This window comes from Erinaceus europaeus, chromosome 9 (genome assembly GCF_950295315.1).
Source record: "Erinaceus europaeus chromosome 9, mEriEur2.1, whole genome shotgun sequence".
In the NCBI taxonomy this organism is placed as follows: Eukaryota; Metazoa; Chordata; class Mammalia; order Eulipotyphla; family Erinaceidae; genus Erinaceus; species Erinaceus europaeus.
In genome coordinates, this window is record NC_080170.1 from 75,269,463 (window position 1) to 75,285,174 (window position 15,712).

Here is a 15,712-nt window from a genome sequence, read left to right on the forward strand (position 1 = left end):
AAATCACTCCCATTCACTGGTGCAGCAAAATCAATAAAATACCTAGGAGTAAAGCTGACCAAAGAAGTGAAAGACTTGTATACTGAAAACTATGAGTCACTATTCAAGGAAATAGAAACTGACACCAAGAAATGGAAAGAAATCCCATGCTCATGGATTGGAAGAATAAATATAATCAAAATCAATATTCTCCCCAGAGCCATATACAAATTTAAGGTGATACCCATCAAAGTTCCACCAAGCTTCTATAAGAGAATAGAACAAAAACTACAGTCATTTATCTGGAACCAGAAAACATCTAGAATTGCCAAAACCATCTTGAGGAAAAGAAACAGAAATGGAGGCATCACACTCCCAGATCTCAAACTATATTATAAGGCCATCATCATCAAAACAGCCTGGTGCTGGAACAAAAATAGGCACACAGACCAGTGGAACAGAATTGAAAGCCCAGAACTAAACCCCCACACCTATGGACATCTAATCTTTGATAAGGGGGACCCAGAGTATTATATGGATGAAGGAGGCTCTTTTCAATAAATGGTGCTGGGAAAACTGTGTTGAAACATGCAGAAAAATGAAACTGAACCACCTTATCTCACCAGAAACAAATCAACTCCAATTGGATCAAGGACATGGATGTTAGACCGGAAACTATCAAATACTTAGAGGAAAACATTGGTGGAACACTTTCCCCCCTAAACCTCAAGGACATCTTTGATGAAACAAACCCAATTGCAAGGAAGACTAAGGCAGAAACAAACCAATTGGAACTTCATTAAATTGAAAAGCTTCTGCACAGCCAAAGAAACTATCACACAAACAAAGAGACCCCTCACTGAATGGGAGAAGATCTTCACATGTCATACATCAGACAAGAAACTAATCACCAAAATATACAAAGAGCTCAGCAAACTTAGCAACAAAAAAGCAAATGATCCCATCCAAAAATGGGCAGAGGGTATGAACAGAACATTCACTACAGAGGAGATCCAAAAGGCTAACAAACATATGAAAAACTGCTCTAGGTCACTGACTGTCAGAGAAATGCAAATTAAGACAACACTGAGATACCACCTTACCCCTGTGAGAATGGCATACATCAAAAAGGACAGCAGCAACAAATGCTGGAGAGGCTGTGGGGACAGAAGAACCCTTCTGCACTGCTGGGGGGAATGTAAACTGGTCCAGCCTTTGTGAAGAGCAGTCTGGAGAACTCTCACAAGGCTTCCATATGATCCAGTAATTCCTCTCCTAGGGATATAGCCTAAGGAGTCAAGCACCATCCAAAATGATATATGTACACCTATATTCACTGCAGCACAATTCATAATAGCCAAAACCTGGAAATAACCCAGGTGCCCAACAACAGGTGAATGGCTAAGCAAATTGTGGTATATATACACAATGGAATACTATGCAGCAATTAAGAACAATGAACCCACCTTCTCTGACCCATCTTTGATGGAGCTAGAAGGAATTAAGTTAAATGAGCTAAGGCAGAAAGATAAAGATAAGTATGGAATGATCCCATTCATTAACAGAAGTTGAGAAAGAGTAACAGAAAGGGAAACTCAAAGCAGGATTTGACTGAATTTGGAGTAGGGCACCAAAGTAAAAACCCTGGGTTGAGGACGAGGGTGGATGTTCAGCTTCACGGGGCGGGGACAGGGACACATTCCTTTGGTGGTGGGGATGGTGTTTATGTACACTCCTATCAATTTGTAGTCATAAAAATCACTATTTAATTAATATGAGAGGGGAAAATTGATTGAATGTCTCAAACTTTTTAAATCACAGACTGAATCTTTTTTATACATAGGCTGAATCATATGTTGACTCTTAAAAGCTTAGACCAGGAAAAACAGAAGCAACCAGTGGCACAGCTATATGCAAATAATATCAAAGGATATAAATTATGGTGATATTGTGTATGATACAGCAAATCCTAATAAAGGGATATTTCAAAGTTAACCCAATTTCCAAATAATGTGATTATAGAAATAACTATCTATTGTCTTCTTACACCCTAAGACAGCCGGATCCTCCCGATTCCTCCTTAGAGCCTGTATTTCCCACAGTCCTGGAAACTCTAGGGTGGGGCTCACTTTCCTGCATGCTTCTATCAATTCATACCAAATGATATTCCATCAGCCGATCCCCAACCTAATCAACACAAGGAGTACCACCTCAGCATGCTTCACTTCAGACTGTGTCCAGAGACATCAAGCATAGAATGTCAACCCTTCAGCCTCATTACTCGGATGAGACCTAACAAAATCCCAAAACCTAGATATAGACCCGGTCCCATAAGATAGAGCATACGTTCACATGTATCCATTAATTAGGGCAAAATATATACCTGTAAGCAATGATACACAATAGTCTGTAGTGAGTATCAAGTTCATAATGAAATAGTGTCTACTTAGACTTAGCCTCCTCACCTAATTCCTATTATAGTTCTCTCACTCACTCCAAAGCTAAACTTAGCAAAGCAAGGACTGCAAAAGCTGAGTAAGGGCAAGAGACTGGCATACTTTAACGATGACTCTTTAGTCACTATCAGGTCACTCCATCAGCTGGGGCCCTAGTCGGGGAGTTCTGAGATTCCCAAACAGACATGATGGGCCTAGACCTCAAATAATCCCTCTCTCCAAATAAATCCCTCTTTCCATTGTTATCAGTCATTCCTATCAGGAACAACATAATAGACCTCTTTGTGGGCCCCCATAGGACCTTGCCCTCAACTTGGATCAACAACGGTAGAGAATGTTCCATCTTGAGGAAGATGGGTCCTAATATTGGGCCAGCTTGGAATGTTCCTACTTATGACCACAGAATGTGAGCTCAGATCTACAGGGATGCAGAGGTCACATAGGCTCCTAAGCTGAATATGGGCCCCAGGTCACATCAAGTCAGTGGGGTTTACAGTCAACAATATTTATACACCTATACCATATTTGGGAGCTACTCTCTTCCCTGATCCAGCTTTCTGGTCCTTTTCCTAGCCATGACATCACCTCCCAGACAATAATTGGGATATTAGATTTCAGGCTCAGGCAAAAAAAAAAAAACCACTAGTATAGCCACAGGCTATATATATACTGGAATATAACTAAAATATGCCTACTAGCTATCTACAAAGTGGAGGACCCTCCAACCCTTCATCTGCACTATTCTAGCCCTTAGGTCCATGATTGGTCAACAGTTTGTTTGGCTATGTTAACTCTCTTTTCAGCCACTAGGTTCCAGATGCTAGCATGATGCCAACCAGACTTCTCTGGACAGACAACCCCACCAATGTGTCCTGGAGTTCCGCTTCCCCAGAGCCCTTCCTCACTAGGGAAAGAGAAAGACAGGTTGGGAGCATGGATCAACCAGTCAATGCCTATGTTCAACAAGGAAGCAATTACAGAAGCCAGACCTTCAACCTTCTGCATCCCACAAGGACCTTGGGTCCATACTCCCAGATGGTTAAAGAATAGGAAAGTATCAGGGGAAGGGTGGGATACAGAGTCCTGGTAGTAGGAATTGTTTGAAATTGTACCCCTCTTATCCTATGGTTTAGTCAATTTATTTTTTATAAATAAAAAATTAAATTAAAAAAAAAAGAAGTCCTGGGTCTGACTGCAAGTTCTATTTATCTGCATCCTGTACCTGACATCCCCCAGACACACTTGTGTTCTTGTCTTGTGCTTTGGGTCTCTCTCTCTCTCTCTCTCTCTCTCTCTCTCTTCCTCTCTTTGTCTCCAGTGTTATCACTGGGGCTCAGCATGGCACTGCAAAGCCACAGCTCCTGGCAGCCCTCTCTTTCTTTCTTTCTTTCTTTCATTCATTTTTTTCCCATTTTACTGAGTAGGACAGAGAGAAACTGAGAGGGAAGGGGGAGACAGAGAAGGAGGGAGAGAGGCCAGGTGGTGGTGCACTTGGTTTAAGCACACATAGTATGAACTGCAAGAACAAAGGATCCAGGTTTGAGCTCCTGGTTCCCTACCTGCTGGGGTGGGGGGTGGGGGTCACAAGCAGTGAAGCAGGTATTCAGGTGTCTATCTTTCTCTCTCCCTCTCTATCTCCCCTTCCTCTCTCAATTTCTCTCTGTCCTGTCCAATAAAGTGGGAAAAATCATCATCAGGAAGAAGTGGATTCATAGTGCAGGCACCGAGCCCCAGCAATAACCCTGAAGGTAAGAGAGAGAGATACCTTCAGACCTGCTTCACCTCTTATGAAGCACATGTTCCCTCCCCCCTCCACTCCCACCCCACAGATGGGGAGTTGGGCTCAAACCCAAATCCTTTCACAGGTCTTTGTACATAATACTATATGTGCTTAACTGGGTGTGCCAGCACTTAGCCCCATGCTTTGGGTTTCTAGTAATTGTCCTCATTACCACTGCTATCTCACTACACCCCATGCTAATATTATTGGGCTGTCAGAAAAGTTATGATGTGTTCTTCTATGCAAATATGTGTCATGACTTTTCCAGAAATCCTATAGTTCATAATCTCAAACAAACAAATAAAAACTATTCAATAAAACAAAACAGGAAAGATGCAGGAGGGAGAAGAATGGGAAAGCTGAAGAGGCTTTTAGAGACCAAGAACAGACTGTCCCATTTCACAGCCCAGAAAGCCAAGGTGTGGAAAGAGCAAATAGGTAAGGTCAAATTAGATTTAAATTCTGTCTCCTGCACTTATTGTATGCTCTAACCTTGCTAATGTTCCAGTTTCCACACTATAAAAAAGAAATTATATTTCTCACAGAGTTGATTTGAGAGTTAAACAAAATGAGGAATATATAAGCACTGACCATTATAGGAGCTCAAAGGCTAGCAAAGATGGACAAACACTAGTCTCTTTCCCTTTTACTCCTCTAGGATTTTCTTTTAAAGGTGAGATACTTATTACAACCCAAACTCACCTTCATACAAAAGGCTGGTGGCAGAGAGAAACCACAGAAGGCAGTAAGTGGCTAACAAAATCACAACTACCATCTGTTCTTTACTTTCTATCTGAGCATCTCTGAGGCAATATTTTAACTCCAAGAACACTGTAGCAGCTAGCCAGTATCACAGGGAGATGCAGAGGCTGTTTGCTCAGCTCTCCAAGACTAGGTATGCAGTGACTACCTAGCTGGGCATAGAATACCTTTCATACTCTCTCCACCCACACTGTTGAGCTCTTAGAAAGAATCAGCTCAATATTTACATACTGTTCTTGCAAGGTTCAAATGATGTGGCCTTGAAACACACATACACCATGAAGAGTCCCTTTCCTGACACCCTTCCTTCTATCTGGGACACCCTCCATCGCTAGCTTCTCAGGAATCTTCACCACTATCACTCTCAGTCTTGGCCTGGACAAGGTGGCCACATCCTGAAGGAAAGTCCCTCCTAGAAATGCTGTCTCTTGCCCAGTACCTTCTACTCTACAGTATGTAATGGTTCTCCCAGCAGCTAAAGTTTAATGTCAACTTGGCCTTTAAAGTTAATAGCAGTGTAGGTGACAGCTCTGTAACAGCACAGACGGGGCTGCACTTGCAGCACTTCCTTTACTCTGGGGAGTTGCATTTTTCTTATTCTTTTTTCTTCTTTTGTTCACATTTTTAACATCTTTATTTATTTGTTTTATTGGATAGCCAGAGAGAAATTGAGAAGGGAGGGGAGGTAAAGAGGAAAAGGAAGAGAAAGAGAGACCTAGAGCCCTGCTTCACCACTTGTGAAGCACGCTGCAGGTGGGACCAGGAGCTTGAACCTGGGTCCTTGTGAACTGCAATGTGTGCACTTAACCAGGTGTGCCACCACCTGGCCCTGGGAGCTGCATTTTTCTAAGATTATTCTTGGGCTAGCAGCTCTGATACTCAGCATTATTTCCACCTTGGGTAGGAAAGCTTTTCCTTCTGCATTGATTTCTTATTATGACTTAAGCCTTCTCACCTAAAAAATCTCCTAATAAAGCCTTTGGATTACAAAAATCAAGACTTATAAATTAAGCATTCAGCTAGAACGGTGACCCAAAAATCTTAAATTGTTTAAAAGAAAGGAAAGAGGTAGAAAAAAGAAGGGGAAAAAAGAAAAAAAGGGGGCCAGGTGGTGGTGCAACTGTTGAGCACACGTTACAATTTGCAAGGACCAGAGTGGGGGAATAGTTCAGTGGTAGAGAATTTGACTGCAATGTGAAAGGACCTGGGTTTGAGTCCCCAGTCTCCACCTGCAGGAGGAAAGCTTTGCAAGTGGTGAAGCAGTATTGCAGGTGTTTTCTCTGTCTTCCTCCCTCTCTATGACCCCCTTTCATCTGGATTTCTGGATGCCTCTATCCAATAAATAAATAAAGATAATAAAACTTTAAAAAAAAAGGAATATAGAAGAAAAGGAGGAGGAAGAAATACAGAATCTTGAGAAAATATGGAGGACTCAGCATCTTCTGTCCACTGGCTGAAACACCAGCAACAGACTTCAGTTTAACAACCAGCAGGGGTGAACACAAAAGCTCAACAATGGCTACACAAGTGGGGGCTCCATCCAGGATTTTCTGCAGAAGACAAGCAACTCAGGGACTGAATGCAACTACAGTTACTCAACAAGTGAAGACCCTGAACTCTGCCTAAAGAAAAAAATGACTTGAAACAGCCCCAGGAGAGAAAGGGGTATCTCTGGTCCCTGTTGCTGACATTCATGTCCCTGGAATCCCAAGTCATGAGAGCCACGCACTGATCACTGACCACTGGCATCCCTACAGCAGAAGCCACCCCACAACAGTGAAGCGAAGCACTTTATTTGTGAGACTCAGGGCTCAATACCAGCAAGAATAAGCATCTCACAGGGGTCAGGTGGTGATGTATCTGGTTAAGTGCATGCATAACTATGTGTGGGGACATGGGTTCAAGCCCCTGGTCCCCACCTGTAAGGGGAAAGATTCACATGTCTGCAGGTTTCTCCCTTCCTCTATCCCCTTCCCTCTCAGTTCTATCTGTCCTATCAAATAAGTTTTTTTTTTTAAGAGTAAACAACTACCCAAACACAGATGATGATCTGCAAGGGTGCTGAGGAAGCAGACAGATGCCTAGAACACAGCATTAACTAGCAGTGAGTCTTTGCTGCCTTCGGAAATAGCTGACATAACTGATACCTGGTAGTAAATCCAAAAGGCCCAAACAAAATTTTTGGAGGTTATTTGGAAACTTTAACTCATTAAAGTCACTGAATGCTAGCTTTATTGCTTGTTGTGCCCCCCTTTCTTCCCCAATAAATAACATTGTTTGACTTCTAAGAAACAAGCATAAGTTATACCTGGATCCTCAGTCATGTTGGTGGTTCCTAGCTGTTTTCAAGAGGTAATCAATTTCATTCTTGTACTCTCACCTTTTCTAACATCCCATCTGAAATAAAGTCTTAAATCAGCAAAAAAAAAAAAAAAAAAAAAAAGTATTTCTTGGAGGATCTTTATGGGGGCACCAGGAGAGGCTTTTTTTTTTACATTTATTTTATTTTATTTAAGAAAGGATTAATTAACAAAACCATAAGGTAGGAGGGGTATAACTCCACACAATTCCCACCACCCAATCTCCATAACCCACCCCCTCCCCTGATAGCTTTCCCATTCTCTATCCCTCTGGGAGCATGGACCCAGGGTCATTGAGGATTGCAGAAGGTAGAAGGTCTGGCTTCTGTAATTGCTTCCCCGCTGAACATGGGCGTTGACTGGTCGGTCCATACCCCAGTCTGCCTCCAGGAGAGGCTTCTTAGCTAAGGGATGCTTTAGGCTCCTCAGACTCCTCCTTACCAGCTCTTTGGGACTCATAGGTCACAGGCACTTTTTAGCTCATCTCCAAAAATGAATTAAATTTAAGGTCACAAAGTCATGGATGACAGTGTTGCCTAACACGTCTATAAGGAAATGTGGGTCACTTAGAGGAAAGAGGAGCCCAACTAGTTAAAAATGACCAGCTGAGTCCCCTAAAGCCAGTAGTTCTCTACTGTTCCTCTCTCCCCCTGTGATAAATAGCTCTCAATAATCTGTGAAGATTTCCAGCTAGAACACCTAAAAGTTAGCATCCTCTCAGTCACCCTTCTGCCACCCCCCTTCCCCAAACAAGATGAAATCCCAAAGCTAAGAAAGTGTGAATACCAGACTTTGGTTCCTTAGTGTTTCCTCTGAAATGGCTTCAATCTCTACATCTCCATGTTCTATTCAGAAAACTCTGAGTCAGGTAGATGCAAAGAGACTCTCATGCCTGAGGCTCCTAAGCCAGAACTGACCAGTGTTCTAAGGGGGAAAGAAAGGAACTCACAAGATGATATACAATGTACCCTGGTTTTCTAGAAGAAAGTCAGAAAATGTTCTCTTTTTTTGTTCTCAATTCCTTCCCATGAAACTAAATATGAAGCCTAATATGAAATCCCCATGGGTGTATCTTCTTTCTCCTCTTCCTTTCCTTACTATTTCTCAACTTCATACCACCGATTTGGAAATTCATAGGACAAGGTATTTTGCAACCGTGGGAGTATGGCTGAATATGGATTTGCAGCTTTTACTAGAGGAGCTGATTAAAACAAAACAAAAAAACCTAAAGCTTGTTCAGCTCAATGAAGCAAACAAATTTACATACCAGAAAGTTTGTGTGATATAAAAAACTTAAACGAGTTGTCAATACACATAAGATGCAATCTTCTCAGCCTTCACTCAAACTCCAAATTAATACCTTATGCTGTAAGCAACTTTGCTTCTCCAGGACACGCCTGAGAAAGCACATGCCTTCTACCACTCACAGCAAGGCAGGGGCTAATGCCATCACATTACTGTGTCCAAAGCACTTTCCACTTATTTTTACTTTCATTTTGTCACATCATTGTTAGGAAGCTAAGGGGAACAGAGATCATTGCTTCCACTTCACAGATGAAGAAACTGGGATCAAAAGAGGTGACAATTCCAGAAGGTCACACTGGTACTCAGACTGAAATTCTATTCAATACTTAGCATTCTTCCAGACCTAAAGAAAGAAACTGGATTAAGGGCAGTGGGGGATTAGAGGAAGCAGGGGGAGAACAGGTCCACTTTCTAAGCAGGACAGGCAGTCTGTACTGAGCAGCAGCTCATTGGCAAAGGGGGCTAGGGGACTTGGGGGAAGGCTTAAGAACTGTCTGGTGCTTAAGTCTAGGTTGCAGCCCCTGTGTGAACCAGGAGTGTTTTCCCTGCAACTAAATCCTTTGTCCTTTACAATACCCTCAGGGTTAGAGCCCTCCCAAAATTAGCTGTTTGTATTTGAAAGCCAAGCTTTGTACCTACAGAGACCATTCCTGTACCTATATGGGGGGGGAGGGGGGGGCGGGGGTTGAAGTGGAGAACGGACATGCCGGATGTTATCACCACCAAGGTGGGAGAGGTGCTTTGGAAACCCGCCCCCCACCACTCCTTTTTTAAGGGATAAAGTGAGGGCACGGGTCCTCCAGGAAAGATAAGTTTTCTTCCAAGTAATGTACGTGTGGGGGACAGAGAACAGGGTGGTCACACCCCTCAATCCAGCCGCGAGCTCAAGTGTCTAGGAAATGCTCTTCCCCAGCTCTCTGCCCGCCAGGAGTCTCACACGCAGGGTTCCACACTCGCCCGGATAAGCAGAGTCCCCACGGGGATGGGGGGAAGCAGAAAGGGGGACGCCGCCCCCCTCCCGGGTGCGCCCACGCCCCCTAGCTCGAGTCTCACGATAAGGGGGGCTGGTGCGGAGACATAGCTCTCACTCACCCGCGCTTCTGTCTGGAGGGGCCGGTCCAGAGATTGCCCCCGGTGTCGCGGCGCCCGGCCCCCAGATCAGCGGGCTGGGGCGGGGGGCGGAGGGCGCGGGCTCGCGGAGCTCCGGAGGCGGCGACAGCTCGCGCTCCAGGTCCGGCTCGCGCGGCCGCGCCAACCCCGCGCCTGCTGGGGGCGCCCCTGCGGGCGGCTGGCCCCGCGTGCTGGCGGCAGCGGGCAGCAGCAGCAGCGGCGGGAGCAGCAGCAACGGCAGCGGCAGCGAGGCCATGGTGGCGGCGCCCGCTCGCGCTCACATGCCCCGTGCGCGGGGCGGCGCGGGGCGGCCGCGGGTGCGAAGGCAGCGGGAGGCGGGTGCGGCGCCCGGCCCGGGAAGTGAACGAAGTGAGGCTGCAGGCACAGTCCCCGCCTCAAAAGTTGCGGGGAGCCGCGGGCGGGCGAAGGAAGCCGGGGCCGCTACATGCTAATCAGCCCGGGCGGGTCGCGGGGCGGGCGCTCCTCGCGGTTGACATCACCCGCCAGGCGGCCGCGGGGGCGGGGAGAGGGCAGGAAGGGGGCGGCGCGGCGCCCCAAGGCTGGCGGAGGACCAGCGGAGGAGGTCCTCAATGTTAGTCCACCTGAACACACACACACACACAGACACGCATACTTGCATGCACATAACTACTACTTTGCCTTTTGAATGGGGGGAAAAAAAAGTCTTCCCGATGGGAAACCAAAAATATCCCAACTCTTTAAGTGCACAAAAATCACACTGGGTTGTGTGATTAATACTAATAAGAACAGACTAAGTGCTTTGATGTGCGAAAGCTCAGGGAACCTGTCCCACTGCTCTTACCTAGAAAGGCAGCTGTCCTGACTGCTCTGAAATGCCGCCTTCTGCCCCCACCCCGGGCCCACTCCCAACCACAGAGCTGGTGCTGGGTATGCCACTTGCCAAGCCTGACACCTCAGCCTCTGACCAGAGCAGCTGTCCTCACATTTCCATGCCCTCTCCAACCTGAATTCCACTCCAACCCCACTGCTGCCCTTGGCTCACACCAAGAGTTCAGCAGAACTGTCACCGCCAGACACCCAAACAGGCCACAGGGAAAAGAAAACTGTGCATTCAGGCACAGCTAGGGCAAACTCAATCTGGAGAAGAAGGTGGGGGTGGAGGGAGCAGGGAAGTCTGCAGATTGTAAATTAAATCTAAGGACACACAGAGATCACTGGATTTTAAATGGAAACATTTAGGGGAGAGATTCCAAGAGTTAAACAAAAATTCTTGGCAAATAAAACTCTACTTTTGTCTATATTCCCTCCTTTTCCAGTAAGTAAGTGTTAAAATGTCTCAATTTTAGCACTGCAGCTCTCTTCATTCCTAAGTAAAGAAAGAGGGACTCAAAATGGGAACAAGACCTTGAGACTAGATGGGGTGGGGGTAAGTAACATAATGGTTATGCAAAAATACTCATGCTTGAGGCTTCATCCCTTTCACTGCCATAAACCAGAGTTGAGAAATGCTCTGGTACATGAGAGACAGAGATTAAGATTTATCTGTGAGTTGTATGTGACATTATTAATTCAAATCCCCTAATTCAGAAGTAATGATAATTCAGACAATGTCTCAACAGAAATGAAAACCAAAGTTCCACTGGAGGCCCCTGACTACCACATACCTAGGAAAACATGAGTAAGTACTTCCCTTTGAGGCCTGTTTCTCCACTCATTTCTCTGCTCATCTCTATTGCTGTCTTTAGAGCTCCATGACCCATGTCCAGGAGAATGAACAGATCATGGTGTTCAGGTCAGCTGTGGATGGACCTAGGCCCACTTTCTGGTGACTCAGTTTAAATGAGTCACTTGCCAGTGAAAACATTAAGGATGCTTTTAGTAAACAAGCTCACCTTAAATGGGGGAAGGGGTGAGAAGTACTATTTGACTTTCTTTTCTTTTTTCTTTCTTTCTTCCTTTCCTTTTTTGTTAAGTATGTTGCTGTTGTTTGGGGTGCTAGGAATGAAACCCAAGTCCTATGTGCACTTAACAAGGTGACCCACTGGCCGTCCTCCAAAACCTAAGTCGTCATACCTGCAGTGCATATGCCCTACCTACTTCTGAACTATATTTGCTCCTTTTTTTTGTTTTTAAGGGCCATAAAACAAATCCAACTTTCCAGATCTCCCCTGAGGAATTTCCAGGTCTTGTCAGAAAGACACTGTACAATAATATCCCAGTAAAGAACTGTTTGCTCTCTTGGCTTCTGTTCAACCTCTCTGGATCCTACTCTCATATTAGCAAGCCAAGACTGCCCAAATACTCAAATGTAGTTAGATAAACCCCCAACAAGTCAAGCTACTGTGCTCAGAGCTCTGACCACTTCTCCTTATTTTTCATACAGAACATTTCATGTCATGCTGGCAAAACACTTCTGGACAAGTAGAAAGGTTTAGAGTTTAATGGATCTCTAGAATATGCCTGCACTGCCAAGACCCAAGAAGCAAACCTGCACCTGTTGCATGTCCCTGCCCTTTTAGATATCACAGATTCATGTCTCTCCAATCTTCTCTCTACATTTTAAGGGAAATTAACTGACCATATTGAGGGTAACTTCTAGCTGGGTAGTGATTAACTTGTGGATGGGGAGGAGGAGACATCATTAAAACCTGCAAAGACTGATCACAGTGAAGATGGACCCAGCACTTTTTCATCTCCTCCTAGAACAGAATAAGAGAAAATGAAAAGAGAGAGTTGAGAGGAAAGATAGAACATTGGGAAAATATTTAACTTGCTTTGAGGGACATTTGATTTGATTTAGGAGCCTTGCTTCTTAATGTGATTTTTGTTTAACTGTGCTATTTGGGTCTCAGTTTCCTCATCTGTAAAGCAAAGATTGTCCTAGATAAGGTAAGGGGAGCTTCATCTATGGTGTTTTAGGGTTCAGACATTCTGACACTGTAAGGATGTAGGAATAAAGTGCCTAAGGAAGGGTCAGCAAAAAAGCTCACCTGGATGGTGCACTTCATCATGTCTGCAATCCAGATTTGAGCCCAGCCCCTACCACATTGGAGGGAGCTTCATTGATATGGTCTTTCCCTCTCTCTGTTTTTCTTTATGTCTGAAAATTTTGACCCAAAGCAATGAAGCCCTGGTGGTGACAAAGAAGAAATGTCTAAGGATATCTTTAGTGTTTCCTTCTCAGGAATATAAAAATCTAGACAATATTTTCAATCACCTCATATATGCAGCCAGTGGGATAAATGAAATGACTTCATCCTAGTCTTGGAAAGGTAGTAATCTAAAACAAAGCAAGTAGGAAGCCAACTCAGAACTGTATTGGTAGTTTGGTACTCTGAACCTCTCCAGAAGTAGGAGTGAGGACGCTTCAGTGAAATTTGCAGCGATTCCAGTGAGCACAGTATCCCACCACCCAATATTGTATGCACTCAGAACTTTTGCAGAAAAGCTTTCCCTCCCTATGACAGATCAGGCATAGTCGAGGCTACAGTGATAAATATGCCCCCCACCACCAAGGAAGCATCTTTCTTTGAAAATTATTTCTTATTTACTTAGTAGCTTTAGACACTGAGTGCAGGTCAGTAGGGTGGCTCTTCACAGTTTTTTTGGGATCTATACCATGATAACTTTGCTATCCTCTAATGTCTGGTGTTCAAGGTTGCCTTTGTAACTTACATCCCAATCAGCCAGAGGTGAATGGGTTTGGGGATGTTAGCATAGAAGATTTTGATGGATGAGGACTGGAAGAGGCATGCATCACTTCCTCGTACAGCTCACTGGAAAGAACATGGTCACAGGGCTTTCCAAACAGCAAAAGTCAAGTCTAAATAGACAGACAAAGGAGGTGAGAAGGGATTTGGGCAGACAGCTTGTTTTTTCTTCTCTACTATTTGATGTCAGTTGGGCAGGGAAAGGAAAGGGGATTGGAAGTCAAAGAGTCATCTCCAGCCCCAGCTTCCCTCCTTATAAAGCAAGAGTGTTGAACAGGCTTAGGTCCTTCTTCTTGAACAGTCTGTAGTTATGTGAATTCATAGAGTAGCCAACTGCACCCAAGTAAACACACCGTGCAGACTTCTGAAGCAGCTAGTCCTCAGCCTCAGAAGTACTCCTCTGTCAAATGCTCTGGCTCCATAGAGAGGGCCTTGGGTTCTCTCCAACTTCTGATCCTGAATTTTGGGTAAGTCATATGATCTCTGTTGACCTCAGTCTCTCTAACTGCACAATGGGGAGAAAAATCATTAGCTTTTACTGGCTCCCAGGGTTGTTCTCAGAATATGATATCATTGTCCAGAAAGCACCAGTAACTCTTCAGACTGAAGTGCTCTATATTACTCTTATTTTAACCAGAAGCTTTAATATACCCACTTTCTGAGGACTGTGATGCTGCAAAATTTGGAGTGGCACTGTCATAGCTGAGATATGCACTCTGTGACTAGAAGCTTCATCTCTGGTGACTAGAACATCAGTGAACAGCTACCTGGAGTGAGCTACCCCTATCTAGGGTGATTAGCTGAGCTGAGGCATTGCCATCTCCTAGAGGGTGCCTGACCTGCTTCTCTGCTGTGTGTCCATCTTCAGTCTGGGTCTGTCATCTCATCCTCTCCTCTGTTGTCTTTCTCATTCCCAATCCATGATGTCCTGTGCCTTATTCATTTTTGTATCCCCAAAACTCAAAATAGTGATTTTTTATTAGTCATTCAGCAGATATTTACTAAGCAACTACTCTGTGCCTGGCACTGTGCTAGATAATAGGTGAGTCCTAGACCTCATAGAGCATACATATTAGGTGGAGGCAGGCAACAACAAAAAGAAGATAATGCCAAGCTTTTCACCCCTTTCATGATGAAGGAGTATACTTGGGAAGGAAGTTGAGTTTCCCTGTGAATATGATATTGAATCATTTCCTGGATCATATAGGTCATTAACATGTAGCTATTGGGTTGTCAGAAAAGTCATGAGGTATTTTTTTTCTTTCTGTTTTATTTGATAGGACAGAGAAAAATTGGGAGGGGTGAGGAAGATAGGGAGAAAAAGAGAAAGACAGGCACCTGCAGATATGCTTCACTGTTTATGAAGCTGCCCCCTGCCCTCCACAGGTAGGGAACTGGATCTTGAATCCAAGTCCTTATGCACAGTAATGTGTGCAATGAACTGGGTGCACCAATATCAGGCCCCATGATATATTTTTCTATGTAAAAATGTGTCATGGCTTTTTCAACAACCCAATATTAATCAGGTCAAGAAGAATGGGTAGGGGATGGGAGGTGGCATACCTGGCTGAGTGCACATGTTACAGTGTACAAGGACCCAGGTTTGAGCCCCAGTCCTCACCTGAAGGGGGAATGCTTCATGAGTGGTGAATCACGCAGGGCTGCAGGTACTTCTCTGTCTCTCTCCCTCTCTATCTCCCCCTTCCTTCTCAATTTTTAGCTATCTCTATCCAGTAATAAATAAAGATAATTTAAAAAAGAAGAAGAATGGGTAGGATATGTGCAAAGGTCCTGTGAGAGAAATCAGGATAAATGTAAAGAACTGAAAGCGAATAATATGGCTGAAATACAGAGAGCAAGAAAGACTGTAAAGGAAAGCTGGGAACTTTGATAACAACCATAATAGGCAGACCCTAACAGTCCAATTTAAACATTTTTGTCTTTTCTTGAGAATTTAGGGTATTAATTTCAAGGCTGTAAATTGGGGAGTGGTGAGTGAGATGTGGGTGGAATAAAGAAAGGGATAAGAAGAGGCATGGTCTGTAGTTGGACATCATCAGCGGTGATGTTTCCAGTTATGATATGGTAGTAATTTCAGATAAAAACAATTGCTGATGCTTGGATTATTGAGATCCAACATAGAAATTACCATTCATGGATAAGGAGACAGAATGAATTGAAAGGCAAAAGCAAAACTGAACATTGTAGGAGGTAAAATCCAGAAAATATGTGGATACAAATGCAAATTTTCATGATTAGAGGACTGCT

The 15,712-nt window shown here is 44.2% G+C and overlaps 1 protein-coding gene across 5 annotated transcripts in view; it reads right to left on the reverse strand.

Annotated features, from left to right (window-relative positions):
• The window catches only part of HEG1 (heart development protein with EGF like domains 1), a 134,705-nt gene extending 124,486 nt beyond the window's left edge, over window positions 1-10,219 (reverse strand). For 3 of the 5 annotated variants that reach the window (XM_060198205.1, XM_060198204.1, XM_060198203.1), the window contains exon 1: window positions 9,735-10,216. In XM_060198205.1, coding sequence (XP_060054188.1) covers window positions 9,735-10,008 — 274 coding nt within the window. In that variant the 5' untranslated portion in view covers window positions 10,009-10,216. Of the gene's footprint in view, window positions 1-9,734 lie in introns of all 5 variants that reach the window. The other 2 variants (XR_009551639.1, XR_009551638.1) reach the window with 1 other exon arrangement.
• Window positions 10,220-15,712: the final 5,493 nt, after the last annotated feature.